This window comes from Enhydra lutris, unplaced genomic scaffold (assembly GCF_002288905.1).
Source record: "Enhydra lutris kenyoni isolate GAN:26980312 unplaced genomic scaffold, ASM228890v2 scaffoldscaffold31, whole genome shotgun sequence".
NCBI lineage: Eukaryota > Metazoa > Chordata > Mammalia > Carnivora > Mustelidae > Enhydra > Enhydra lutris.
Window position 1 is genome coordinate 2,265,552 of NW_019154115.1, and position 25,254 is coordinate 2,290,805.

General features: G+C 51.8%; 2 protein-coding genes across 8 annotated transcripts in view; both read left to right on the plus strand.

The window, feature by feature from the left end:
- Positions 1-11,835, plus strand: part of LOC111153299 (SIN3 transcription regulator family member A) — a 69,789-nt gene extending 57,954 nt beyond the window's left edge. Inside the window, exons 19-21 of the mRNA XM_022512236.1 lie at positions 542-636; positions 7,883-8,090; positions 10,450-11,835. Coding sequence (XP_022367944.1) covers positions 542-636; positions 7,883-8,090; positions 10,450-10,680 — 534 coding nt within the window. The 3' untranslated portion in view covers positions 10,681-11,835. The remainder of the gene's footprint in view (positions 1-541; positions 637-7,882; positions 8,091-10,449) is intronic.
- Positions 11,836-13,778: 1,943 nt separating this feature from the next.
- Positions 13,779-25,150, plus strand: LOC111153213 (mannosidase alpha class 2C member 1). 7 transcript variants are annotated; one of them, XM_022512098.1, is made up of 26 exons: positions 13,781-13,961; positions 14,237-14,362; positions 14,797-14,920; positions 15,964-16,034; positions 17,130-17,307; positions 17,623-17,812; positions 19,323-19,429; positions 19,603-19,713; positions 20,075-20,167; positions 20,277-20,393; positions 20,579-20,674; positions 20,776-20,921; positions 21,294-21,417; positions 21,748-21,869; positions 21,973-22,058; positions 22,185-22,340; positions 22,517-22,614; positions 22,781-22,875; positions 23,111-23,215; positions 23,298-23,454; positions 23,590-23,733; positions 24,087-24,196; positions 24,306-24,391; positions 24,570-24,643; positions 24,723-24,832; positions 24,905-25,150. In XM_022512098.1, the coding sequence occupies exons 1-26, from the start codon at positions 13,861-13,863 to the stop codon at positions 25,029-25,031; spliced, it is 3,054 nt and encodes a 1,017-aa protein (XP_022367806.1). In that variant the 5' UTR covers positions 13,781-13,860; the 3' UTR covers positions 25,032-25,150. The 7 variants fall into 7 exon arrangements, with proteins under 7 accessions (XP_022367807.1, XP_022367806.1, XP_022367803.1 ...); XM_022512095.1 differs by having other exon boundaries at positions 13,783-13,961; positions 24,306-24,385; positions 24,495-24,643; XM_022512094.1 differs by lacking the exon at positions 13,781-13,961 and having other exon boundaries at positions 13,977-14,362; positions 24,306-24,385; positions 24,495-24,643.
- Positions 25,151-25,254: the final 104 nt, after the last annotated feature.

The window sequence follows — 25,254 nt, forward strand, 5'->3', positions numbered from 1 at the left end:
TTTATTGGGACTGATGAAGGCAAGAGTTCTCGGCTCCATAGAGTGGGCTGGCCTAGCAGGTAAAGTTAACAAGAGACGGAAGCCCCGTGTGTGATGTTGAGGGGCCATGGAAGGGAGATGGTTGTTCTGTGGGAATATTGGCTCCTGGTTGCCAGATCTTTTAAAAAAAAATTTTTTGAGATGCCAGAAATCCAGATTTTAATGTGAAAGATACTGATTTTCAGACATTTGCCACTGTATGTTTTATTCTTTAACAAAACCGTCTGTGGGGAAATAAAATTTGTCAGTGAGCCAGTTTCTACCCATTTACAACTTCTGGTAACTTTTAAAGTATCTCGGACAAACTTTGGGTTTTGTTCCATAACAGGAATTTAAAGCTGTATGTCAATACCAAGTAACGGCATGTCATTATGGATCTTTTTGATGTTAAAATTTAAGGGTTTCTGACAATTTAGTCCTAGAATTTGCTAGACTACCTAAGGAGGATGGAGTCTGGTGTTTGTACTCTCTCTCCATCCCCATCTTGTGTTTATAACACTAGCGCTGGTCGGACTATGTGGAGCGATACATGAATTCTGATACTACCTCTCCCGAGCTTCGTGAGCACCTGGCACGGAAACCAGTATTTCTCCCAAGGTGAGTGAACTGAGTCACACATTAGCAGCATATACTTGCACAGGGATGAGGAACACAAAGTTAAATGACTTTCAGATCCTTGGTTTTCGCTTACTCAGTTTGTTGTTCTGTCTGCTGATCAGCAAGGACACTGAGGACACTAATTCAAAGTTTCTATGGCTGTTCATGCATGAGCTTACCTGCAGCATGTGCCCCAAGGCATCAGAGAAGTGAGAGCTTTCGAGAATCAGTGGTAACTTTCCTGGGTTCGATAGGAGTGTGTGTCGGTCTCCAAATCTTGATGATTCATGAGGAATCCTCACAGGACTCAGCATGTAGTCGTACTCACAGTGATGACTTGTTATAGCGAAAGAGTACAGAGCTAAATCAGCATGGGGAAAAGGTGTGTGTGACAAAGTCACAGGAAACCCGGTGCAAGCTTCCAGGAGCCGTCTTCCATTGCAGTCGCACGGGATGCTCCTAATTCCCCAAGCAACAAATGACAGTATGTTCGAAACTCTGTCTACCAGGGAAGCTCATTAGGAGACTCAGTGCCGGGTTTTTTATTGGGTGATAGTCATGTAGGCACTGTCTGCCTAGCACGTACCAAAATTCCAGACTCCCAGAAAGAAAGCAGGTTTTCAGATGAAACCACATATTTCTGTGAACAGTTTAGGTACACTGAGCCTCTTTTAATGCTTAAGGAATGGTGGAAACTCGCAAAATCCAAGATTCCAGAACCCAGCTAAGTGACAACCTTGACAACAGTGTTACCAAAAATAATAAGATACCGAGGAATAAATGTAACTGAAGAGGTGAAAGACCTGTACTCTGGAAACTATAAAACACTGATGATAAAAATTAAAGAAGACAAAGAAATGGAAATACATTCCATGCTCATGGATTGGAAGCAGAAATATTGTAATGTTTATGCTACCCAGTGCAGTCTACACTTTTAATGCAATACGTACCAATAAACCACCAGGATTCTTCACAAAGCTAGAGCAAATAATCCTAAAATTTGTGTGGAACCACAGAAGACCCCCAGTAGCCAAATCTTGAAAAAGAAAAGCAAAGCTGGAGGCATCACAACTCTGGACTTGAAGTTATGTTATAAAGCTGTAGTAATGAAAACAGTATGGTACTGGCACAAAAGTAGACATGTAGATCAATAGAACAGAATAGAAAACCCAGTCAGAATAGAAAACTGACCACGATTTATGTGGTCAGTTAATCTTTGACAAAACAAGAAAGATTATCCAATGGGAATAAGACAGTCTCTTCAACAAATGGTGTTGGGAAAACTGGTCAGCTATATGCAAAAGAATGGAAGTGGACCACTTGTATACCATATACAAAAATAAATTCAAAATGGGTTTTAAAGACCTACATGGTGAGACCTGGAACCATAAAAATCCTAGAGCATAGGCAGTAATTTCTTTGGCTTTGGCTGTAGCAACATTTTTCTAGATAAGTTTTCTGAGGCAAGGGAAACATAAATTCTTGGGACTATATAAAAATAAAAAGCTCTGCACAGCAAAGGAAATAATCAGCAAAGCTAAAAGGCAACCTACAGAATGGGAGAAAATCTTTTTTTTTTTTTATTAACATATAATGTATTATTAGTGTATTATTTGCCCCAGGGGTACAGGTCTGTGAATCGTCAGGCTTACACACTTCACAGAACTCACCATAGCACATACCCTCCCCAATGTCCATAACCCGTCCACCCTCTCCCTACCGCCCCCCTCCAGCCAGCAACCCTCAGTTTGTTTCGTGAGATTAAGAGTCTCTTATGGATTTCTCCCTCCCGATCCCATCTTGTTTCATTTTTCCTTCCCTACCCCTATAACCCCCCCGCCCTGCCTCTCAAATTCCTATATCAGAGAGATCATATGATAGTTGTCTTTCTCCGATTGACTTATTTCGCTAAACGTAATACCCTCTAGTTCCATCCCTGTCGTCGCAAATAGCAAAATTTCATTTCTTTTGATGGCTGCATAGTATTCCAGTGTATATATATACCACATATTCTTTATGCATTCATCTGTTGATGGATATCTAGGTTCTTTCCATAGTTTGGCTATTTTGGACATTGCTGCTATAAACATTCGGGTACACGTGCCCCTTCGGATCACTACATTTGTGTCTTTAGGGTAAATACCCAGTAGTGCAATTGCTGGGTCATGGGGTAGCTCTATTTTCAACTTTTTGAGGAACCTCCATGCTGTTTTGGGAGAAGATATTTGCAAATGATGTATCTGATAACGAGTTAGTATCCAAAATATATAAAGTACTTACACAACTCAACACCTCCCAAAACCGAGTAATCCAATTAAAAATGGGCAGGAGGCACCTGGATGGCTCAGTATATAAAGCGTCCGACTCTTGATTTCAGCTCAGGTCATGATCATAGGGTCATGAGATCAAGCCCTATGCTGGCTCCACACTCAGCAGGGAATCTCCTTTGAGATTTTCTCTCTCCTTCTGCCCTCCCCCCCAACACGACACATGGCTGCACTGACTTGCTCAGTCTTCCTCTCTCTCTCAAATCTTAAAAAAAAAAAAAAAAAAAAAGATAGGCAGAAGACATGAACAAACATTGCCGACAGGTAACATGAAAAGGTACTGAACATCACTGATCATCAGGGAAATGCAAATCCAAACTACAATAAGACATTGTCTTAACACCTGTCAGAATGGCTAACATCAAAAACAGAAGAAACATCATGCTGGCAAGGATGTGGAGAAAAAGGAACCCTCTTGCACTGTTGGTGGGAATGCAAACTGGTGCAGCCACTGTGGAAGACAGTATGGAGGTTCCTCAGAAAGTTAAAAATAGAACTACCCCATGATTCAGGAATTGCACTACTGGGAATTTACCCCATAGCATCCAAAAAGGTCAGAGGGCTACATGCACCCCTATGTTTAGAGCAGCATTATCTCTAATAGCCAAGATACAGAAATAGCCTAAGTGTCCATCGATAGATGAATGGATAAAGAAGATGGGGTGTGATATACAATGGAATATTACTCAGCCATAAGAAGCAATGAAATCTTGGCATTTGCAACAACATGGGTGTAGGTAGAGAGTATTCTAGAGTTTATGCCAAATGAAGTAAGTCAGTCAGAGAAAAACAAGTACCATATGATATCACTCATATGTGGAATTGAAGAAACCAGCCACAGGGAAAGGAAGAGACAAACCAAGAAACAGACTCGTTTAACTATAGAGAACAAACTGATGGTCACCAGAGGTGGGGGTGGTGGTGACATAGGTGTTGGGGATTAAGGAGTGCACTTGTCACGATGAGCACTGGGTGATGTCTGGAAGTGTTGAATCACTGTATTGTATACTTGCAACTAATACAACACTGTGTAGTTTACTAGAATTACATTTTTTAAAAATAATGAAGTAGAGCTCTCTTTTGAAGATAGTAGAAAGAACCCATAAAAGATAGCAGTCTTAGGTCTGCTATATTCACTTCACAGAATTTTAAAAATGTCCTCCCTATTTATGGGCAGTGTATTGTTGGTCCTGTGAGGATGAGAATGGAGTTGCAGAAGTAGAAAAAAGGTTGTGCTGTAGTAGAGTAGCTTTCTTCCTTCCCAGAAGCTCAGAATTGAAATCCCAGGTCTTAGGTTTCCAGAAAGGTATTATCCCAATACAGATGGTCCCCCACTTAGGATAGTTGGACTTAAATGATTTTTGGACTTTACAATGATACAAAAGCAAGACACACTCACTAGAAGCCATTTTGAATTTGGAATTGGGTCTTTTACCAGGCTAGCAATCTGTGGTGCAGTACTCTTACGATGCTGGGCAGGGGCTGCAGCTCCCAGTCAGCCTCAGGAGCACGAGGGGCAAGAGCTGACATGCTTAGCACCGTGCTCTGCCCATCCAGCCCCTTTGTTTGCATATTCCAGTCAGTTGTCAATAAACTACATGACATATGCAGCACTTTATTATAAAATAGGCTTTGTGGTAGAGGATGTTGACCAGTAGTAGGCTAAAGTGTCTTCCGAGCACTTTGAAGTGGGCTAGCCTAGGCTGTGATGCTCATTCAGTAGGTTAGGGATAAAATGCACTTTTTTTTTTTTAAAAGATTTTTATTTATTTATTTGACAGACAGAGATCACAAGTAGACAGAGAGGCAGAGAGAGGGGGGGAAGCAGGCTCCCTGCCGAGCAGAGAGCCCGATGCGGGGCTTAATCCCAGGACCCTGAGATCATGATCCAAGCAGAAGACAGAGGCTCAACCCACTGAGCCACCCAGCGGCCCCTATGTAGTGATTCTTGATTGTAGTTGTTACACTTTAGAGAGCCCGACTAGGGGCTCGATCCCAGGATCCTGGGATCATGACCTGAGCTGAAGGCAGAGGCTTAACCCAGTGAGCCACCCAGGTGCCCCTAAAATGCACTCTTGACTTAAAATATTTTCAACATCTCATCAGGCTGTAACCCCTAAGTCAAGATCTGTGTTGTTCTTATTATTAGACTGAGTTCTAATCAGAACATGGAGAAGGGGGGTGTGAGCCAAAAGGGTCCTGCCAGCCTCTTCATTCCTTGATCCATTTGGCAGACATTGGAGCAGCTGTTGTGTGCCAGGCCTCTCTTCAGCAAAACAGGCTTAGTCTCTAGGGTTATGGAGTAGTACAGTAAGCATACCGTGTATTTCTCACCAGGTTGGCCAAGTTTTTAAAAGATTTATAACCTGTGCTTTGGAGGGTATGGGCTAGGAAAGCACTTTCATATTCTGTGGGGAAAATATTAATTGATACCATCATTCTGGGGCCAGGGCAATAAAAATGTATGGGAACTTTACCTTATAACTTTGGTTTCTAATAATTTGCTTTAGCAGCTATTGGAGCTGAGGTTCTCAGTCTTTTTGGCCTGGAGAGCCCTTACATTTTTAGAGACTGAATATTTCAAAAAGCTTTTGTTTATGTGGTTTATATCAGGTAACACTTTTTTTGAAGATTTAATTATTTACAGGAAGGGGGAGTGCATGAACGGGGGAGGGGAATAGGGAGAGGAAGGGACTCTCCAGCAGACTCCCCGCTGAGTATGGAGCCCCAGCCCTGGTCTCCGGGCTCCATCCCATGATCCTTAGTCATGACCTGAGCCAAAACCAAGTAGTCCCACACTCAACCGACTGAGCCACTCAGGCGCCCCCTTTATTGTTCATTTTTTGAAAAAATAGCTGCCAGTACTCCAGGACGGTTAGTCCGTTGTTCCTTCAGGTAAAAATAGTGACCCATTTCCCATTCGGGCAGTGCTTTGGCACACTACGGTGCCGTATGTGTAGTTCCCATTTTAACACACAGCATATTAAAAGGATGTATCCTAAGGGACTAGGATTTGACAAAATATGTTTATTGCTTCATCAAGGATTTTTTTTTTTTTTTTTTTTTTAAAGTTTTATTTTTTTTTTTTTAGGGATGCCTAGGTTGCTCAGTTGGTTACACATCTGCCTTTGGCTCAGGGTCGTGGCGTCAAGTCCTGCATCAGGCTCCCTGCTCAGCAAGGGGCCTGCTTCTCCCTCTGCCTGCGGCTCCCCCTGCTTGTGCTCTCTCTCTCTCTCTCTGGCAAATAAGTAAATAAAGTCTTTTTTTAAAAAAAGATTTTTTTATTTGAGAGAGAGGGCTGCGGGGAGGAGCTGAAGCAGAGGGAGAGAGAAACTTAAACAGACTCTGTGCTGATTCACCCTGAGATCATGACCTGAGCTGAAACCAAGAGTTGAACACTTAACTGACTGAGCCACCCAGGTGCCCCCATCATGTACATTCTTAAGTGAAACCAGCTTTCCTCATTTTTTTTTTAAAGATTTTCTTAGAGACTGAATATTCCAGAAAGTTTTTAATGTGGATTATATCAGGTAACATTTTTTAAAGATTTATTTATTTAGAGAGAGAGAGAGGGAGAGCATGAGAAGGGTGAGGAGCAGAGGGAGAAGCAGACTCCTCGCTGAGCCGGGAGCCCAACTTGGGGCTCAATCACCTGGACCCTGGGATCATGACATTAGCCAAAGGCAGGTGCTTAACTGACTGAGCCACCCAGGCACCCTCAACTTTCCTCTTTTAATTGCCAGAACACGGCCTGAGAAGAATATAAAGGTTTCTAAGGACATTTTGGTGCCACCAGCATTTTTATTCACTATTACTTTTGCACTGCCGGTGTAAATGTTAACATAGGAAAAAAAGTTTTTTATATATGTTTCAGTATTTTTATGTTTTAGTATTATTATGAAAATAGTAGATCTCCTGAAAGGGGGTTTGGGGGCCCCCAAGGGTCCTTGGACCAAAGAACTGCAGGCCTCCAGAAATACATGTATACCAGATACTCGCTGAAGCAATGTTTGTTGCCATAGCAAAGTGTTAGCAACAGTGTAACTGTCTGGCTGACAAGCTTTCTTCTGCTTGCTTTTGGAGAGAATTCAGCTTTAAATACCTTCCAGGGCATCCATTCATGTGAATTGTCCTCTTAACTATATATATAAGATACAGGAGTTATGTACCGTCTTTGGGGGGAATTGAAAAAATAGGCATTCGAATAATCATCTTTGTTCCGTGGTTCGAGTGAGGAGCCCTTACTGGTTCCTGTTAAGGAATGTTTCAGTTAAGGCAGCAGATCAAGAGAATGTGACAAATATTTGGTGAAATGAAAGAAATCTTTGCATTAAGTGAAAAACGGAGAATAATAAAATATATTTTAGTATGATCTTTAGTCTTTAAAAACATCCCAAAGCAGAACTATAGGGAGTGATTATGTATGTGAATTCCAAGAGGCTTAGGAGGTTTAAAATCAAAACTGCTGTCAGTGCCCACCTCTCCTGGGGCATGTGGGATTCAGAGAATCTGGGGTAGGAGAGGTTGAAGATTTCTGCCTTTTACTCTGTGTATCTCTGCATTTGAAACTTTTTTTTTAAACAATGAAACCATTGGAGAGAGAGATGTATAGTTAATATATATAACTAAGTTTAGAGTGTATGTGTGTATGTGTGTGTGTGTATGTGTATATATATGTACACTAAAAGTATATAAAAAGTATATATATTTTTAAAAATATAAAACTATAAGTAAAAAGTGTGTATATGTGTGTGTGTGTGTGTGTGTGTGTGTGTGTGTGTGTGTGTGTATCTGGTTATGTAACTAAAATTATGATAAGTGCTAAAAAGGCATATGACAAGGAGAAACCCCTTTGAGGGGACTCATGGGAGGTTGCATCTGGGCGAGCTCTGATCCTGTAGAGCTGCTCTGCTCCGTAGGAATCTGAGGCGAATCCGGAAATGTCAGCGTGGTCGGGAACAGCAGGAAAAGGAAGGGAAGGAAGGAAACAGCAAGAAGACCATGGAGAATGTGGATAGCCTGGATAAACTGGAGTGTAGATTCAAGCTGAACTCCTACAAGATGGTGTACGTGATCAAGTCAGAGGACTACATGTACCGGAGAACAGCCTTGCTCCGGGCTCATCAGGTAAGAACCAGTCGCGGACTGTTTCCGCGCCCTTCCTCCCCTGCTGGGACCAGGGCTACCGCAGGGTCCTGGTTGTTTCTCTCCCTTTCTGAAAACCACCGCTTGTTGTGAGTGGTGAGTTGTTGAGTAAGCATATGTATTAGTCTGTTAAAGATGTCAGAATGAAGGTCTGCAGACCATGTGCCTCAAACAACAGAAATTTATTGTCCTACAGTTCTGGAGGCTAAAAGTCAAAAATTGATGTGTGGCAGAGTTGGTTCGAACCAGGGCTGGGAGGGAGAATCTTTCCCATGCCCTCATCTGCTTCACACAGCATTTTTTCCCTGTGTGCCTGTGTCCAGTGTCCCCCTTTCAGGGCCTGGTCATACTGGACTCTAGGTCCACCTTCCTATCGTCTGACTGTATCTTAACTGATTACATCTGCAACAACTTTATTTCTAAGTTAGGTCACAATCTGAGGTACAGACAGGAGGACTCAACACAGTGATATGCAGGGGACACAGTTCAACCCACAGCAGCCAGTGGCACCTCAGCAAAGCTCCTCCCAGTTTTGGCATTTCACGTGGTATTGCTTATGAATTCTGTCTGTTCTTGCATGCCATCCCGATTGTGAAAGCTTTCTGGTATAGTTTTGGAGCAAGATTGTGCCGGGCCCTGGGGCACAGCCATGAAGTAGAGCATATGAAATGGTGTGATACGCACAATGAAGGAGAGAAACTAGGTGAGGCGATTGTGGGTAGCTGGCATGCAGGCCCTGTTTGTGTGGGGGCAGACTTCCCTTAGGAGGTGACCCTTGAGGTTGGAACAACGACCAGGATGTTTTTAACAACGACCAGGATGTACCTTGGTGAGGAGTTGAGGGTTAGTGCTTTCTAGATGAAGGAAACCAGCAAATGCAATGCCAGAAGGGAGGAAAGGACTCGGCATGTGTGAGAAACCAGAAGCATGAGCGTGGCTTGAGCCAGAGGGAGGGTGGGCAGAGACCTCATCACTAGTCTCGTAGACCATGGTTTGGATTTTGTTTGCAGTACTTGGGGATGTTGTTGACAGGATGGCTTGGACTGCTGTTCATCCCAGTGGGGATGATTTGGGGCATGAAGTTGGAAAGGCAAAGAATGCTCAAAAGACTGCTCTTGTCCAAGTGGGATGTGACGGTGACCCGGGCTAAGAGGAATTCTAAGAATTAGATCAGAGGTACAATTTGGGTATAGAGTTGTCAGGATGCGGTAATGATCAGATAGACGTGAGTGGGTAAGAGAAAAGAGAACATCAAGGATGATGCCTGGTCTTGTTTTGGTTTTGGTTTTGTTTCTGCTTGAGAAAACGGGCAGTTTAGGGGCAAAATCTGTTGATAGGAAGGGGGTTGGGGGCACATCCAGCACTGTGTTTGGGACTGGTGAAGTGTGAAAGGACTAGAGGTCATTCAAGTGGGAAAAGTTGGACGGGTGATTTAATAGATTTCCCTCATGACGCTGTGTGTTGTGGGTCTGGTGCAGATTATTCCAGGAGCTGGGTAGCACCGAATTCATCTTGGCATTCCTCCTCTGCCTCACACATAGGCATTGGTAGATATTTGGTGGCTGGGTAGGTAGGAACATACACCTCCCCTGGAGATCTGCTGTGCCCCATGCTCTGCTGGGCAGGGCAGGGTAATAACCGTGAAGGGAAAGCGGGTTTTAAGCCCTTTGCCTTGTGCCGTCTTACTTAGAAGTGGATTGTCATGCTGACAGAAGGACCTCATAGCTGCAACTCATTGTGTCTCATTCGGGTACATTAGAGGCATCTGGGCTGCTAGTTTAAAAACTCAGATTGGGGCGCCTGGGTAGCTCAGTGGGTTAGAGCCTCTACCTTAGGCTCGGGTCATGATCCCGGGGTCCTGGGATCGAGCCCTGCATCGGGCTCTCTGCTCAGTGGGGAGCCTGCTCCCCCCCTCCCCCCGCCGCACCTGCCTCTCTGCCTACTTGTGATCTCTGTCAAATAAATAAAATCTTTAAAAAAAATAATTTCAGATTGATGAAAACGAGGAAATCTGTATTTTTATCAGGTTCCCTAGTTGATACTAATGAATGCTAAAAATGAGAACTACTGAGCTCGTTCTGCTAAGACCCTGTGTCAACATTTCTTTAGGGGCTTTATGGGCTCCAATTCTGCACCTACTCTGTGTTCTTAGCCTCTTTTCAATTTTCTTCTTTAAACAGAGACTCCTAACTAACCAGTAGTATCAAAGGCTTGACCGCACATCTTTTCCCCTGCTACTTAAGGAGAAAATTAGGCTTTGTATTTGAAGAGGGGTTTTTTGGTTTTATTTGTTTGTTTGTTTTTTGTCTTAGTTCACAATTTTTTTTATTCTCTTTCGCAGTCCCATGAGCGTGTGAGCAAGCGGCTACATCAGAGGTTCCAGGCCTGGGTGGACAAATGGACCAAGGAGCACGTGCCCCGTGAGATGGCAGCAGAGACCAGCAAGTGGCTCATGGGTGAGGGGCTGGAGGGCCTGGTGCCCTGTACCACCACCTGTGACACAGAGACCCTGCACTTTGTAAGCATAAACAAGTACCGTGTCAAATACGGCGCAGCGTTCAAAGCCCCGTAACCGCAGAGCCGGAGCAGGTAACTGAGGGGTGTGTGTGGGGAGCGCGCGCACTCACGCACACTGAAGAAACAAGGAAGATGCCTTTCAAGCCTCACTGGGCCTCTCTGGGACATGGCCACCTGATCAGTGTGTGGCTGGTGCAACCTGGCACCAAGTGGGCTGCATAGAAGGAACGTGGATACCATATGAAGCCGGAGCTGGAACTTTTCCCAAGGGGTTTGGGGTGTTAGCCTGCCCTGGAGGGGAAGGAAATCCGTGCAAGCACAGAGACGCGCAGCTCGCTTGCACACACCAGCAGAGCTAAGACTGGAGTCTCCTGGGGCCTGACCTTCAATGAAGGAGCCAGACGCTGTTCACACCTTGACTGGATGGGCGTGCACTGACAGACTGGGGAAGGACTCACCGCTCAGATGGATTGTAACTCTGATGGTCACTGCTCCTCTCCTCCCCCCAAAAGGAAAAAAAACTGGATTTGATTTTTTTTTTTTCTTTTTCTTTTTCTTCCTGGTCACTCGAGCACATCTAGATCACCCATTAGATTTTATCTGGGACCTGCAGTTTGGCTTTGGGATTGATCATCTTGTGGGTTTTTCCTGACGAATCCCTCGCTGCCCACCCTTACACTCTCCTCTGGTTCTCAACCTCAGCAAGTTCAAATCCGTCGTCCTTTTTAGCTCCCGTGGAACTGTTTTGTACCTGCTTCTTTACTAGTCTACCCTAGTGCCATCCACCAGCTTTACTCTCTGACACACATACACACACACACACACAATTTTAACTTGGTTTTTCTTTTTCTTTTTTTTTGTAAATAATGTACATACTGTCGATTTTTTATTAAAAGAAATATGCTTTGATGTGCTAGCATAACTGCTCTAGCTTCTTGTGTACCATAGTTCTATGTGGCTCAGATTTAGTACCTGTGAACAGATGTACAAGACATTTATTACACTTTTTACCAAAGGGAGTTACCGTTGTAGTACTTTTGTGTAAAACTTGTCTCCCCCTTGCCCCAACTTTTTTTCTTTTTTCCTTTTTTCCCTTTCATTTTTTTTTCTTTTTTTTTTTTCTTTTCTCTCTTCTTCTTTTTCTTTTTTGGTAAATAAATAAAGCTTGGTTCTTACTTAAGGAATGAACTCTCAACCCAAGTCCCTTGTCCTCACCAGAGAACTACTGTGGAACAGGGATTTTGGGCTTCAGTTCCTTACCCTCCGCACAAACGAGAATTTGCTTTAAATAGTTAGCAGTTCATTGCACTTGTCTCAAATCAAAATATTCCAAATTTTTAAAATAGAATACTTCATTCTTTTAGTACATGTTTTTCTCCTTATTTCAACTGTTTGGAAATATTTTCTATTTGGGCAGTTGTCTGGCTATTTAGTTTGCATTTCTGTGTTGTTTTTCTTATCCTTAATTGGAAATGGAGGTGAACGACTTAAATACCAAAGCAGTATTTGAAGGAAATGCGTACAAGGCGTGTGGTATAAATGGGGTTGGGAGAGAGATTTGCTACATTATTAGCAACTGCAAATGGAATATATATTTTTTTTAATTACATAAATTTAGACTGGTAGACCAGACATTTAAACTGAGTGAGTAGGAGTTTTGTAGGTCTTCAGCCTGGAGTTTCTGAACAAAGACCAACTGAACCCCTCCAAGTACTCTGGTAGATTTATTCTCCCATCAACCATTACCCTAGTCTCAGTCGTTAAGTAAGCAGTCGTGTTTTGTGTGGTTTTTGTTTGCTTAAAAACCCCAACACCGCCACCAAAGACTACAAGTTTGGGCGCTTCTGAACTTTAAAAACACATGGTATAGACTTCTATTTTAGACTTTTGTTGTTGCAGGGGGAACAGGAGACTCTGAGCCCTAAAGTGTAGGGGTGGTGATAGAGCCTTGTGGGAGGAGATAGGGTGAAGCTAGGGCAGTGCCTGACTTGGAGGTACAGTGATGCGTTACTGATTGAGGGGAAAGATCTTCAGGTTTCCCCACTTATCCCCCTCTGCTTAAGAAAGGGCAGGCTGACTTGGAATTATGGGGGAAATTGATGGGTTCTCACCAGGGACACCCCACCTGTTGGCTGTGGTAGCACTGTTATGTCCAGACTTACCTCCCTGCAGGTCAAGTTCAGGAGAAAATGCAACCCCATCAGGGCAACCCAAAGAAGTGGGAGCTTCACCTACAGCCAGTGTTTTTACAAGCACAATCTTTAGCCCTGCTGCCCTCTGAAAACAACTCCCAAGTTCTAAACCCAGTCTGTTATAGCGGTGAGTTCTCTTTAGTTTAAATCATGTTTGGTGTTCTGTACTAGTCCCCTTTCCCTGTGATTTGCACTTGAAATGTGAACTTGGTCAGTATTTCCATTAAAGTATCAGGGCTAACGTGTATATATTTTTCTTAGTAATGATTTTATAGACAAGCGCACTGCTTGGCAATCCTGGAAGGGGGCAAAAAGAAACTGCCGATGGACTACTAGGGTAAGGATGAAATTGGAGAGGTTTCTGGCATTGTGGCTTTTCTGAACTCTCCAGCCCTGTGTGGTGAAATAACGTTATTCAAGTGGGATCTTGAATGCTATGACTGATCTGCCATCACATCAAAATATATCCAGGGTTTCTGGGGATAAGTGACGGCTGTATACACAGAATATGTTGGAGGAAGCTCCGGTTATCGCGGTGCAAAGCCCTCCTTATTTAACCCAGGTCTGCCGATCAGCTTCAAAGCACGGGCCCGGCGCCTGGCTCTTCCCACGTTAAGTAGGTTTTCCGGCTAGCGAGTACCAGAGGTCTGGCTGGGCCGGGAGAGCTAGCCGGTTGCCGCGTGTGGCTTCTAAGCCTGGGTGACGCTTCTGCTCCAGCCTGCCCGTCGCGCCTACAGTCCCCGGTTCGGTGTCGTGACTTTCAGAGACTCTAAGCGTCAAAGCTGCCGTTCTACTTAAGGATTTGCCCAGTGGCCCGCGGGTTCGGAAGAGCGGGTGGAGAGCCTCGGAAGCCGCGCGCTCGGCTCAGCGGCTCGCTCTGAGTTCCGCGCGGCGGGGCTTTCGAGAGCCGCCAGTGTTCCACGAAAAGCTGCCCGGGGCCGAAAGGCGCCCTTCGGACGCCGGAACCTTTGGTTCCCGGCCGTGGGCCACGCCGGCAGCGGCAGCGGCAGAGGCCTTCCGGGGAGAGCGGCGAGCGCGCGGCGATGGCGGCGGCGCCGGCCCTGAAGCACTGGCGCACTACTCTGGAGCGCGTAGAGAAATTCGTGTCGCCGCTCTACTTCACGGACTGTAACCTCCGCGGCAGGTGGGGGCCTCCTCGCCCCGGGCGCCGGCCGGCCGCGTCCGCGCGCCCCAGTCTTCCCTTCCGGGGGGAAATCCAAGCCGCGGCCACCCGAGCCGAGGGACGAAGTGCCCGCCGCGGACAGGGCAGGGGCCCGGGAGGAGGGCTCGGGAAAAGATGTGCTGGGGGGCAGCCTTCTCCGCGGAGGGTCGAGGGAATGCGCGGCCCCATCCGCCGACTCGCCCGCGGGCCCAACGGGAGCGGCCTCGAGCGCACGCCCACCGGCTCCTCCCGCCCAGGCTCTTCAGAGACAGCTGCCCGGTGACCGCGCTCTCCAGCTTCCAGACGCCCGAGAGGCTTTCCTACCAGCAGGCGGTGCAGCAGGAGTTCCGCCCCGCGCAGATCGGGGACAGCTTTGGACCCACGTGGGTAACGCTCGGAGGGGGCGGGGCCGCGGGCAGCCCCCCTCCCTCGCGCTGCGGCTCGAAGGGCCACACCTCCACGGCCGCCCCGGCTCCTAGACAGCCTCTCGGGGCGGAGCAGCACCCTCTGCTGGAAGCAGCTCCCTGCTGCCTCCGTTTCCTGCGAGAGTTTTCATCCCCCGCCCCTGCCTTCTCCCAGGACCTCGACACCTCTCAGGAAGACCCTCTAGGACGGATCATGGACCCCTGACTTGCCCGCCTTTCCCCCTCCCCTCGCCGCACACCGTGTTGCTCCTTTCTTGTGGCTCCGAGCTGAATAGCTTGTGATGCCGCGGATGCTTGGAGAAAGTCTCAAGTCCCCTCTGACCCTTCGTCCAAGGGATTCTGGCAGGACAAGGGCGTGGACCCCTAGGCCCATGCCGTTGGCTGTCTTGCAGGTGGTGGACCTGCTGGTTTCGGGTAGAGCTCACCATCCCAGAGGCATGGGTGGGTCAAGAAGTTCACCTTCGATGGGAAAGTGATGGAGAAGGCCTGCTGTGGCGAGAGGGAGAACCTATCCAGGTGAGCAGCCCTGCCCTGGGGATAGGTTGGACCCCACTTCAGCCCAGGTCTGTGAAGAAGGCGCTGCTTAGTGGCTGTGCCTGTGGGTATAAGAATTGCAGGACTGGGGAAGTTGTCATTTAGGCCCTGGTGTGATCGGTCCCTCTCACATTGGGACGTTGAATGGAGGGGTTATGGGTCCTAAGATAATTAGTACTAAGCCAACCCTGCCAGTGACTGGCCATTTTCTCATTCTGGCCTGAAAATAATTGCTAATCAAGTACAATAATTACAGTAGATTCATTTATTAATTCTCTACTGGATGCTGGGTGCCAGACTAGTGGCTTTGCAGACCATATCACTTTTTATTTTTAGTGGTTTTCATTGTTCTGTTTTGTTTTTTAGAGGGGGGGAGGGGAAGAGGGAGAGAAAGAATCTCGAGCAGAATCCGTGCTGAGCGTTGAGGCAAACGTGGGGCTCAGTCTCACAACCCTGAGATCATGACCTGAGCAGAGTCGAGTCAGTCGCTTAACTGAGTGAGCCCCCCAGGCACCTGTAGTTTTAGTTTTAATACACCAGTTTTTATTATATGTAGCCTATACTTATGGGGGGGAAACTTTCAAGCAGTTCTGAATGGCATAAAGTAAAAATTCAAGTCCTCTTCCCCTGAAGTAATGGATCTCTCCCTATCACAGCATCCCCAGTTCCCCAGAATGAACAACAATTAAGCGTCCATATCAGATTTAATTTTTATGATTGCTTGTGGTGGGTCTTTATGCCTATTTACAGATAAAGAAACTAAAATATACAGTGGTCAGTTCACTTGCTCAGCTTCCATTCCAGCTAGACTAAACAGAAGCCATTTGGTGATCAGGGGACTCGGGCTGCCATGGGTGTTGGGCACCGGCCACCAGGGCTCCCTGATTTGCCAGTGTTGGCTTTGTGTAGGCGAGAGGAGCCACAGCTGGGGGCTAAGTGGAGGGGCCTGGCCTCCCTCAGCTTATATTTCCTCTGAACTGTGGAAAAGCCGCTGGCCCTGTCTCTCTCATTCCACTCCCCACCAGGGTTTGACCACAGAGGGGGAGAAGACCAGCTATGTCCTGACCAACAGGCTGGAAGAAGGAGACCCCCGGAGGTGAGGTAGTCCCCATGCCCTGGTGGACCATGCTGGGGGGAGGGGCCCCAGGGGGTAAGGAGGAGCTGAGGCTCAGAATGACCCGAATCGCCCACCTCCAACACTGGCATCCTCAGATCTCACAGTTTCTTTTTAAAGAGGGGGGTGGGGGGTTGTTTTGTTTTTCCCCCCCTGGCTAGAAAGATACTGTCTGCCTTCTTGTGGTAAATACAGGAAAGCACAAAAAAGTCAGTGACTCCCATTATCCCACCACCTGGAGATGACCATTATTAACATTTCAGCACTCAGCTCAGGAACTCATTCAGGTGTAGTTCCTCCTGGCTAAGGTTGTATTTCTTTGATGATTTGCATCCTGATATCTTTTTGTCCCTTATTATAACATGGGCATTTTATGACACCGTTCAGAACTCAGACATAGTATTACTGTATTTTCTAATATTTATTGAGCACTGTAGCTGATGCTTCTGGATCCTAGCACTGTGATAGTGAGTAGTATGGTCCTTGACAGCAAGGGGGACTCAGGGACACTTACATAATTACAAAACCGATGGGGGCTCTGAGAGCAAACACCAGGAGCTCAGTATGGAGGGCGGTCCCAGACTTCGGAGAGGGGTGGCAGGAGGGTCAGGGAAGGCTTCTCCACCAAAGTCCCATTTGCTCTCCGAAAACAGCAGAACAGCCCCACAGATTACTGTGCCACTCTAGAGAACAGCTCGCCCTGTGCTGGCTGCTGGATCTTTGCTCTGAAAGATTGGACCTGGGGGATCCAAACACGGTTTTAATATGCAGAAAGCGTTCGGAGACCAAGGCAGTGCTTTGTAAAGTCAGTTGTGGAAATGGGAATAAAGGCTGAGCAGCAGCGTAATTCACACAGTTCCCATCTTGGCTGCTTACTGCCCCTGCCCGGGGTGGAACACTCATCAGCTGAAGAGGACCCTCTCGCACAGACCCCTGACCTACTGTGGGATCTTTCGGGGGGTGGACCCTGGAGGCAAACAGGGACTGGGCAGTGGCTGCCTCCTTGGTCCTCCCTCCCCCAGCCCCCAGCATCTTCTGCCAGTCTGTTGGCCTGAGGCTGCCTCCCCACATTTGTAGCCTGACCGTCTATGTGGAAGTAGCCTGCAATGGGCTCCTGGGGGCCGGGAAGGGAAGCATGATCGCTGCCCCTGACCCAGAGAAGATGTTCCAGGTGAGCCGGGCTGAGCTGGCTGTGTTCTGCCGGGATGTCCACAGACTCCTGGTGGATCTGGAGCTGCTGCTGGGCATAGCCAAGGTAAGCAACACCCCTACCCCAGCTGCTTGCTCTGGGGCCCTCCCCGCCCCCCCCCCCCCCCAGGGACCGGTTGTGTCTTGGGTCGGAGAGTTGGGAGTCTGGGAATCCAAAGAGGGAAAGTGTTTCTGCTTGCTTGAGTATTGAAAGGATTTCCCTCTATAAGGGGGAGGAGGGAGGCAGTACTAAGCAGGGGGAACCAGAAGGGTTGGAGGTAGGGAGGAGCTCTGCTAAGAACCATTGAGAGGTCAGCTGGGGCCGAGTTCTGGAAACCCCCCTTGCTCCGGATGGGAATTAAGGGACAGAACCCTGCTGCAGGGCCTTGGGGAAGACAACCAGCGCAGCTTCCAGGCCCTGTACACAGCCAACCAGATGGTGAACGTGTGTGACCCTGCCCAGCCACAGACTTTCCCGGTGGCCCAGGCCCTGGCCTCCAGGTTCTTTGGCCAACGTGGAGGAGAAAGTCAGCACACCATCCACGCCATGGGTCATTGCCACATTGATACAGGTAGGGCGGCAGCTGGCCGGGTTGGCTGGGCAAGGCAGGGGTGCCCTTGAAGCCCTGGCTATGCCCCAGAAACACTGTGTCGTCCCCAGTGAGTTCTTGGCCCACCATGGCCTCAGTTTTCCCCATTTGTAAAATGGGCTTCGCTAGGTGTGGCTTCGTTTATTCTTTTGACAAAACCTGAGGCCCCACGTGGCCCTTGTTAGATGCGGGGAGGTAGGTTCCTAGAGAATGATGGTTGTAAAGTAGGCAGACAGGGTTGGTGCCACGATGGAGGCACTTAACCCTGATGGGTCAGGAGGGCTCAGAGAGGCTTCCTAGAGGAGGTGACCTTTGAACCAAGTGAGACCGAGTAAGAGTTTGACAAGGGTGTCCCAGTCCTCAGGGAGGAGTGGTGTAGAAATAATGGAGATAGGGACTCATGCACAGGGGCAGGTTTGGGGCAGGGGGTGGATGGGTAGAGGGTGAGGGATAGGGCAGGGGGGTCATGAGTTCAGCTTTGAACTTGATGAGTCTGCAGTGTCTGTGAGGCTTATGGGAAATCTGCATTTTTTTTTTTTTAAAGATTTTATTTACTTATTTGACAGAGAGAGAGATCACAAGTAGGCAGAGGGGCAGGCAGAGAGAGAGGGGGAAGCAGGCTCCCTGCTGAGCAGAGAGCCCAATGTGGGGCTCGATTCCAGGACCCTGAGATCATGACCTGAGTCAAAGGCAGAGGCTTAGCCCACTGAGCCACCCAGGTGCCCCAAATCTGCTTTTTTAAAAAAGATTATTTTATTGTTTGAAAGCGTGCGCATGCACGAGGGCCAGCGGGAGGAGGGGCAGAGGGAGAGGAAGAAGCAGACCCCTCTCTGAGCAGGGAGCCCCACACGGCTGGATCCCGGGACCCTGGGATCATGGCCCAGATCAAAGGGAGACGCTTAACTGACTGAGCCACCCAGGTGCCCCAGGAAATCTGCATTTTTAACAAGCTCCCCGAGGTACTGAATCTGAAGCAGCTAATGTTTCAGAAGCATAGAACAAGGCTTTCTGTGCTGTGTCGTGGTTCGAGGTGGAGTGTGAGAGCTCTGGACTGGCAAGCAAGGAACCGGGCCTAGAGGGCAGGAGAGGCTGTAGTGCCTCACATGTGGGGCTGGCCCAGGCAGATCCATGTCGGGATGCCGCATCCCCTCTTCTGCGGCACCCACCGATGTGTTAATCTCTGCCACCTTCTATAGGGTCCTTTCAGGGGTTGGGGGCCACAGCCTCAGAGTGAGGCTGTTCCAGGGCACGGGGCCTCCAGTTCCTGACTCATGAAACTGACAGCTTCCTTTCCCCACCCCCTACTCCCACCTCGAGACAGGGTCTTGAAGTGAAAGCTCAGGAGGGATGCCGGAGGGCCTTACAGGGAAAGGGGCCTAGTATGGGAGGAGGACAGCCCTCTGGAGGCCCAGGGTATGGGGGGAAGGGGTGAGGCTGGAGATCTGTGGGGAGCTTGCTGCTCTCCCTCCACCTCTGACCCCTTTCCGTCCAGCCTGGCTTTGGCCCTTCAAGGAGACTGTACGAAAATGTGCCCGGAGCTGGGCGACAGCCGTGCAGCTCATGGAACAGAACCCGGACTTCATCTTTGCCTGCTCCCAGGTCAGAGGGACAGCCATGTGGGTACCTGGATGAGGTCCAGGGCCTTCTCACACCTGAGGAGGAGGGCTTTTCCCCACCCTCAGCTGCCCACTGGCCCCAGGTGCTTAGGCCAGGGGGCGGGGGGAGGGGATCCCTGTCACTCCTGCCCCAACACGGGTCCCATTGCCCCACAGGCGCAGCAGTTCGAGTGGGTAAAGAACCACTACCCTGGCCTCCATGCCCGGCTCCAGGAGTTCGCCTGCCGAGGGCAGTTCGTGCCTGTGGGGGGCACCTGGGTGGAAATGGTAAGTGCCATCTGCAACCCCTCAGCCTCAGGCCTCCCCTCCTTGGCTTTGTGGGTAGGTGGCTTTCTGCAGGACCCTCATGCCCCTCCTGTGGGGTCCTGGACTCCCAAGGCCCGGGACCCCCAGGGAGAGGAGGGTCTCAAACAGGGTGGGAGGCTGCAGGCCCGACCCCGCCCTGCGAGCCTCCCCTTCCCCTGGTAGACAGCAGAGCGAAGCCAAGAGAGGAACACCTCTGGGCACTGGGCATGAGCCCTCTCCGTCAGAGCCCCGGCTACTCCTGTGCGGGGTGGGGATGGCCCGAGCTCCCGCCCAGTCCCCAGGGACGCTGATGCTGGCTGCCTCTGTCCTCACTTGGTGCCAGGACGGGAACCTTCCCAGCGGAGAGGCCATGGTGAGGCAGTTCCTGCAGGGCCAGAACTTCTTCCTGCAGGAGTTTGGGAAAATGTGCTCGGAGGTAGGCTGGAAGCCGCTTTGCCTGTGGGTACATGGGGCTGGAGCTTGACCTTGAGCCAGGGGAGGCTGAGGGGCTGGGGCTGCTTCACCAGGAGCCCCTTTCCCTGCAGTTCTGGCTCCCAGACACGTTTGGCTACTCAGCCCAGTTGCCCCAGATCATGTGCAGCTGCGGCATCAGGCGCTTCCTGACCCAAAAACTGAGCTGGAACTTGGTGAACTCCTTCCCGGTGAGCAGAAGCAGGGGGCCAGGGTCCCCACCTGGCCCGTTTCAGCTCCCACCTGGCTTACTCAGGGATGCTGAACCAACCACCCAACTCCACCCAGAGAGTCTCTTCCCCCCGACCCCAAGCCCAGGGTTACACAACAGGCCTCAGGCCTGGCTCTGGCCCCTCTCCTATCTCCCTGCCCGCAGCACCATACTTTTTTCTGGGAGGGGCTGGATGGCTCCCGTGTGCTGGCCCACTTCCCACCTGGAGACTCATATGGGATGCAGGGCAGTGTGGAGGAGGTGAGGGGGCACCCGGTGGCTGAGATGGGGGGGGAGTGGGCTGGAGAGGGCTGGGTGTCCTGTCCTAGGCTCACCCGGGTTACCCTGCTCTGCCTATCCAGGTGCTGAAGACCGTGGTCAACAACAGGGACAAGGGGCGGACCAACCACAGTGCCTTCCTCTTCGGCTTTGGGGATGGGGGCGGGGGCCCCACCCAGACCATGCTGGACCGCCTAAAGCGGCTGCACAACACAGACGGGCTGCCCAGGTGCGCCCTGGCCCTCCAGTAGCCCTCGGAGCTCCCTTTGCCCTGGCCTGCAGCCCTGCTTTCCGCCCAGACATTCTGTCTAGCTCCTCCACTGGACCTTGTCCCATTCTAGTCCCTGACCCTCAGCTCTTCCCAGCTTCCATCCTGGGGGCGGGGCAAAAGCTGCAGGTGGGAAGGGGCTTAAATCTGCTGGAGACAGAACCCTCCCCGCGTGTCTGGAACTGGCTTTGCCTGGACAGGGAGCATTCTGGAGATGGGTGGTGGGGATGCTCCTTTCTGTCGGGGCTGGATCTCTCATCTGCTCTGGCATGGGGGAAGGGTGAGCCACACAGTACCCCCAAGGCTGGGCAACCCAGGCTGTGTCTCCCTCAGGGTGCAGCTGTCTTCTCCGGGGCGACTCTTCTCCGCACTGGAGAGCCACTCAGGGCAGCTGTGCACGTGGGTCGGGGAGCTCTTCCTGGAGCTACACAATGGCACCTACACCACTCAGGCCCAGGTCAGGCGCTGGTCCCTGAGCCCAGCAGGGAGCGTGTGCCCTGGGTCTGCAGGGGCAGAGTCTAGTCCAGACCTGGGGGAGAGAGACTCATGTTCCAGAGAGGCACTGAAGGGAGAGAAGTACCAGAGCCGGGTGGGCCAGGGACCTGGAGGTGGCAGGGCTGAGTATTCCTGAAGAAGGCGGGCCTCGGGCTGGGGAGGAAAGGGACAGGTCAGGCACCAGAGGCTTTATCTGGGAGGCCCTGGGGAGCCTCGGGTTCTGAGCACGGAGGGCTTTGGAAGGTGGCCTGGGACAGACTGCCCCCCCGTTCCCCCCAACAACTGTGCTCAGCTCAAGAAGGGGAACCGGGAGTGTGAGCGGATCCTGCACGACGTGGAGCTGCTCAGCAGCCTGGCCGTGGCCCGCAGCACCCAGTTCCTGTACCCGGCAGCCCAGCTGCAGGATCTCTGGAGGTCAGGCCTGCTTCTGCCCAGCCCTGCCACTGCCCCGGCCTCCCCCGGCCAGCTCTGTGGCTGCCCCTCCAGCCTTCTCCATCCCTGCTCCGGGCTCCTGCAGGCTGCTGCTCCTGAACCAGTTCCATGACGTGCTGACGGGAAGCTGTATCCAGCTGGTGGCGGAGGAGGCCATGTGCCACTATGAAGGTGAGCTGGATGGCCTGCCTGCCACTGTGCCCGACGCCCGGGGCGGAGCCCGGAGAGTGGCCTGTGGGCTACTCAGGGGTCCTCCCAAACCCACCGCCCACCCATGACCAGCCCGTCTCTTCTCAGACATCCGTTCCCATGGCAACACGCTGCTGAGTGCTGCGGTGGCCGCTCTGTGTGCCGGGGAGCCAGGCCCCGAGGGCCTCCTCATCGTCAACACGCTGCCGTGGAAACGCACTGAAGTGTTGGCCCTGCCCAGGCCTGGTGGGGCCCACAGCCTCGGTAGGAGCTGGGGGGAGAGGCTGCTACTGCAATGGGAGGGACATTGCCTCAGGGGAGGCGGCGCTGCCCTGGGGTGCCCCCAGCTGGGGGGCAGTAGGAGAAGCAGCCACCCAACCCTCGGGTGAGGCTCCCAGAAGGTCAGGGAGGCCGCACTGATGCCCGGGCCTCATCCCCAGCCCTGGTGACCGTGCCCAGCATGGGCTATGCCCCTGCCCCCAGCCCCACCTCACTGCAGCCCCTGCAGACCCAGCAGCCTGTGTTTGTGGTGCAAGAGGTGAGTGTTGGCACAAGCGGGTGTGCGGGGCCCCTCCTGGGCCTTCCCTAACAATGTGGGGATTCTAAGCTCTCCAGCTGGAGCAAGTGGTGGGGGGCTGGGCTGGGGGTGCTATTGGTGGTGGGAAGTCCCTGCAGACTCAGCTTCAAGGACGCTTCCCACCAAGACCGACGGTTCTGTGACTCTGGACAATGGCATCATCCGGGTGAGGCTGGACCCAACTGGCTGCCTGACGTCCCTGGTGCTCGTGGCCTCCGGCAGGTGCCAACTCCTCATTGCCCTCTAACATTGCCTGGCAGGTGGCTCCCAGAGCCCGTTCCCTCTGTCCCCTGGCCCCAGCACCGCCCACGGCAGCCCATCAGGGGCTCTGGACCCACACAGGGCAGGGAAGGCTGGGCTAGGAAGAGTGCCCTTGTCCCATGGGCCTGTTCTCCCGGCCCCCACCCCACCTCAGGCAGCTGGAGAGATCAAGGTCATAAAGTTCTCATCCTTCTAGGGAGGCCATTGCTGAGGGAACGGTGGGGAACCAGTTTGTGTTGTTTGATGATGTCCCTCTGTACTGGGATGCATGGGACGTCATGGACTACCATTTGGAGACACGGTACAGTGTGGACAGGCGCGGGGTGGGGGTGGGCCCCCTCCGTCCGCTTGCCCTGGCTCAGCTTAGCTACCCCACCCCGCAGGAAGCCAGTGCTGGGCCAGGCAGGAACCTTGGCAGTGGGCACTGAGGGTGGCCTGCGGGGCAGCGCCTGGTTCCTGCTGCAGATCAGCCCCAGTAGTCGGCTCAGCCAGGAGGTGGTGCTGGACGTCGGCTGCCCCTACCTCCGCTTCCACACCGAGGTAGAGGTGGCGGGGAGGGGGTGGGCATTCTCCCTGGGCGGCTGGGGAGGAGGGAGTCGCCCAGGCCTATGTGTGCGTGTGTGTGTGTGTGTGTGTGTGTGTGTGTGTGTGTGTGTGTGTGTCCTTCCGTCACAGGTGCACTGGCATGAGGCCCACAAATTCCTGAAGGTGGAGTTCCCCACCCGCGTGCGGAGCCCCCAAGCCACCTATGAGGTCCAGTTCGGACATCTGCAGCGGCCCACGCACCGCAACACCTCTTGGGACTGGGCTCGATTTGAGGTCTGGCATGGGGTGGGGTGGGGTGGGGTTTGCAGCCTGCCTGGCTGGGAAGAGCCCCGTGTGGTGTGGGGTCAGGAGGAGGATGGTGATCACCGTGATCACCATGCTGGACGTTTGGGCTGGACCTTGTGCTAAATGCTGTGTTTACTTTGACCCACATGCCCGTTTGGTGGGGTGAATTCTGGTGTCCCCATTTCACAGATGAGGAGCTGAGGCCTAGACAGGTTGGATGGTGTACCCAGCGCCTCCTGTGGTGAGGCGTGGTCCCAGAGAGGGCCCTCCCAGTAGTGGCGGGAGCTCCGGGGCCGGGGAGGGGGCGGGGCCACCAAGCGGGTCTGGCATCCGCCCTCCAGGTGTGGGCCCACCGCTGGATGGACCTGTCAGAGCACGGGTTTGGGCTGGCTCTGCTCAACGACTGCAAGTACGGCGCGTCGGTCCGCGGCAACGTCCTCAGCCTCTCTCTGTGAGTGGAGGGCTCGCCAGGCCACGAGGGCTGGCATGGGGGCGCACGTCCTCCCGGGCCGGAGCCCCCACAGTTCCAGCCCGGCCCATTCCCGCCCTTCCCACCCCAGCTTGCGGGCACCGAAGGCCCCCGATGCCACTGCTGACATGGGTCGCCACGAGTTCACCTACGCGCTGATGCCGCACAAGGGTGAGTGCGTCGGCCCGGCGTGCATCTCTGCCCTGCTCTGAGCCTCGGTTTCTCCCAGCGGCCGGCGGAGAAAACGCCAGCGCGCCCACGCTCCCACCCCCATTTCCAGGCTCCTTCCAGGAAGCTGGCGTTATCCGCGCTGCCTACAGCCTCAACTTCCCCCTGTTGGCACTGCCTGCCCCAGGCCCGGCGCCCGCGGCATCCTGGAGCGCCTTCTCTGTGTCCTCGCCCGCAGTCGTGTTGGAGACGGTCAAGCAGGCAAGGGGCGGGGCGGCAGGGGGCGGGGCCTCAGCTGGGCCCGCACCTGCCCCGCCCACCACCCGCCTCCCTCCGGCAGGCAGAGGCCAGCCTCCAGGGCCGCACGCTGGTGCTCAGGCTGTACGAGGCCCACGGCAGCCACGTCGACTGCTGGCTGTACACGTCGCTGCCGATTCAGGAGGCCGTCCTGTGAGTGGGGGGCACAGAGGGGGGCGGAAGTCCTGCCCTCGCGGGGCCCTCATAACCCCCCCTGTTCTCTAGCTGCAACCTCCTGGAGCAGCGCGACCCTGCCGGCCACCTGCCCCTTCAGGACTCCCGCCTGAAGCTCACCTTTTCTCCCTTCCAAGTTCGGTCCCTGTTGCTGGTGCTGCAGCCCCCTCCCAACTGAACCCCTGACGGTGGGGCTTTCTGTGTGGAAGGCTTCGCTCCTCACTTCTGCCTCCCCAGCCTGAAGCAAGAGTCCCTCACCTGTTGAACAATAAATAAACCCTCGACTCAGGAACCCTGCTAGCAGTAGTCCCTAATCACTCCCCTCGGGGCCTAGCCTCAAGGAGGAAGGCTTTTCCCCAGGCATTTGTGCAGGGTCTGGGTTGCTGCGCCCCCTGGGATTT

Bases quoted from the DNA above. Each gene is read 5' to 3' on its own strand.
- LOC111153213 (XM_022512094.1), top strand. From the start codon at position 14,115: ATGTGCTGGGGGGCAGCCTTCTCCGCGGAGGGTCGAGGGAATGCGCGG. The intron at 22,876-23,110 runs GTGCCAACTCCT...TCATCCTTCTAG, and splicing joins GTGCTCGTGGCCTCCGGCAG to GGAGGCCATTGCTGAGGGAA. The intron at 23,734-24,086 runs GTCTGGCATGGG...TCCGCCCTCCAG, and splicing joins GGGACTGGGCTCGATTTGAG to GTGTGGGCCCACCGCTGGAT.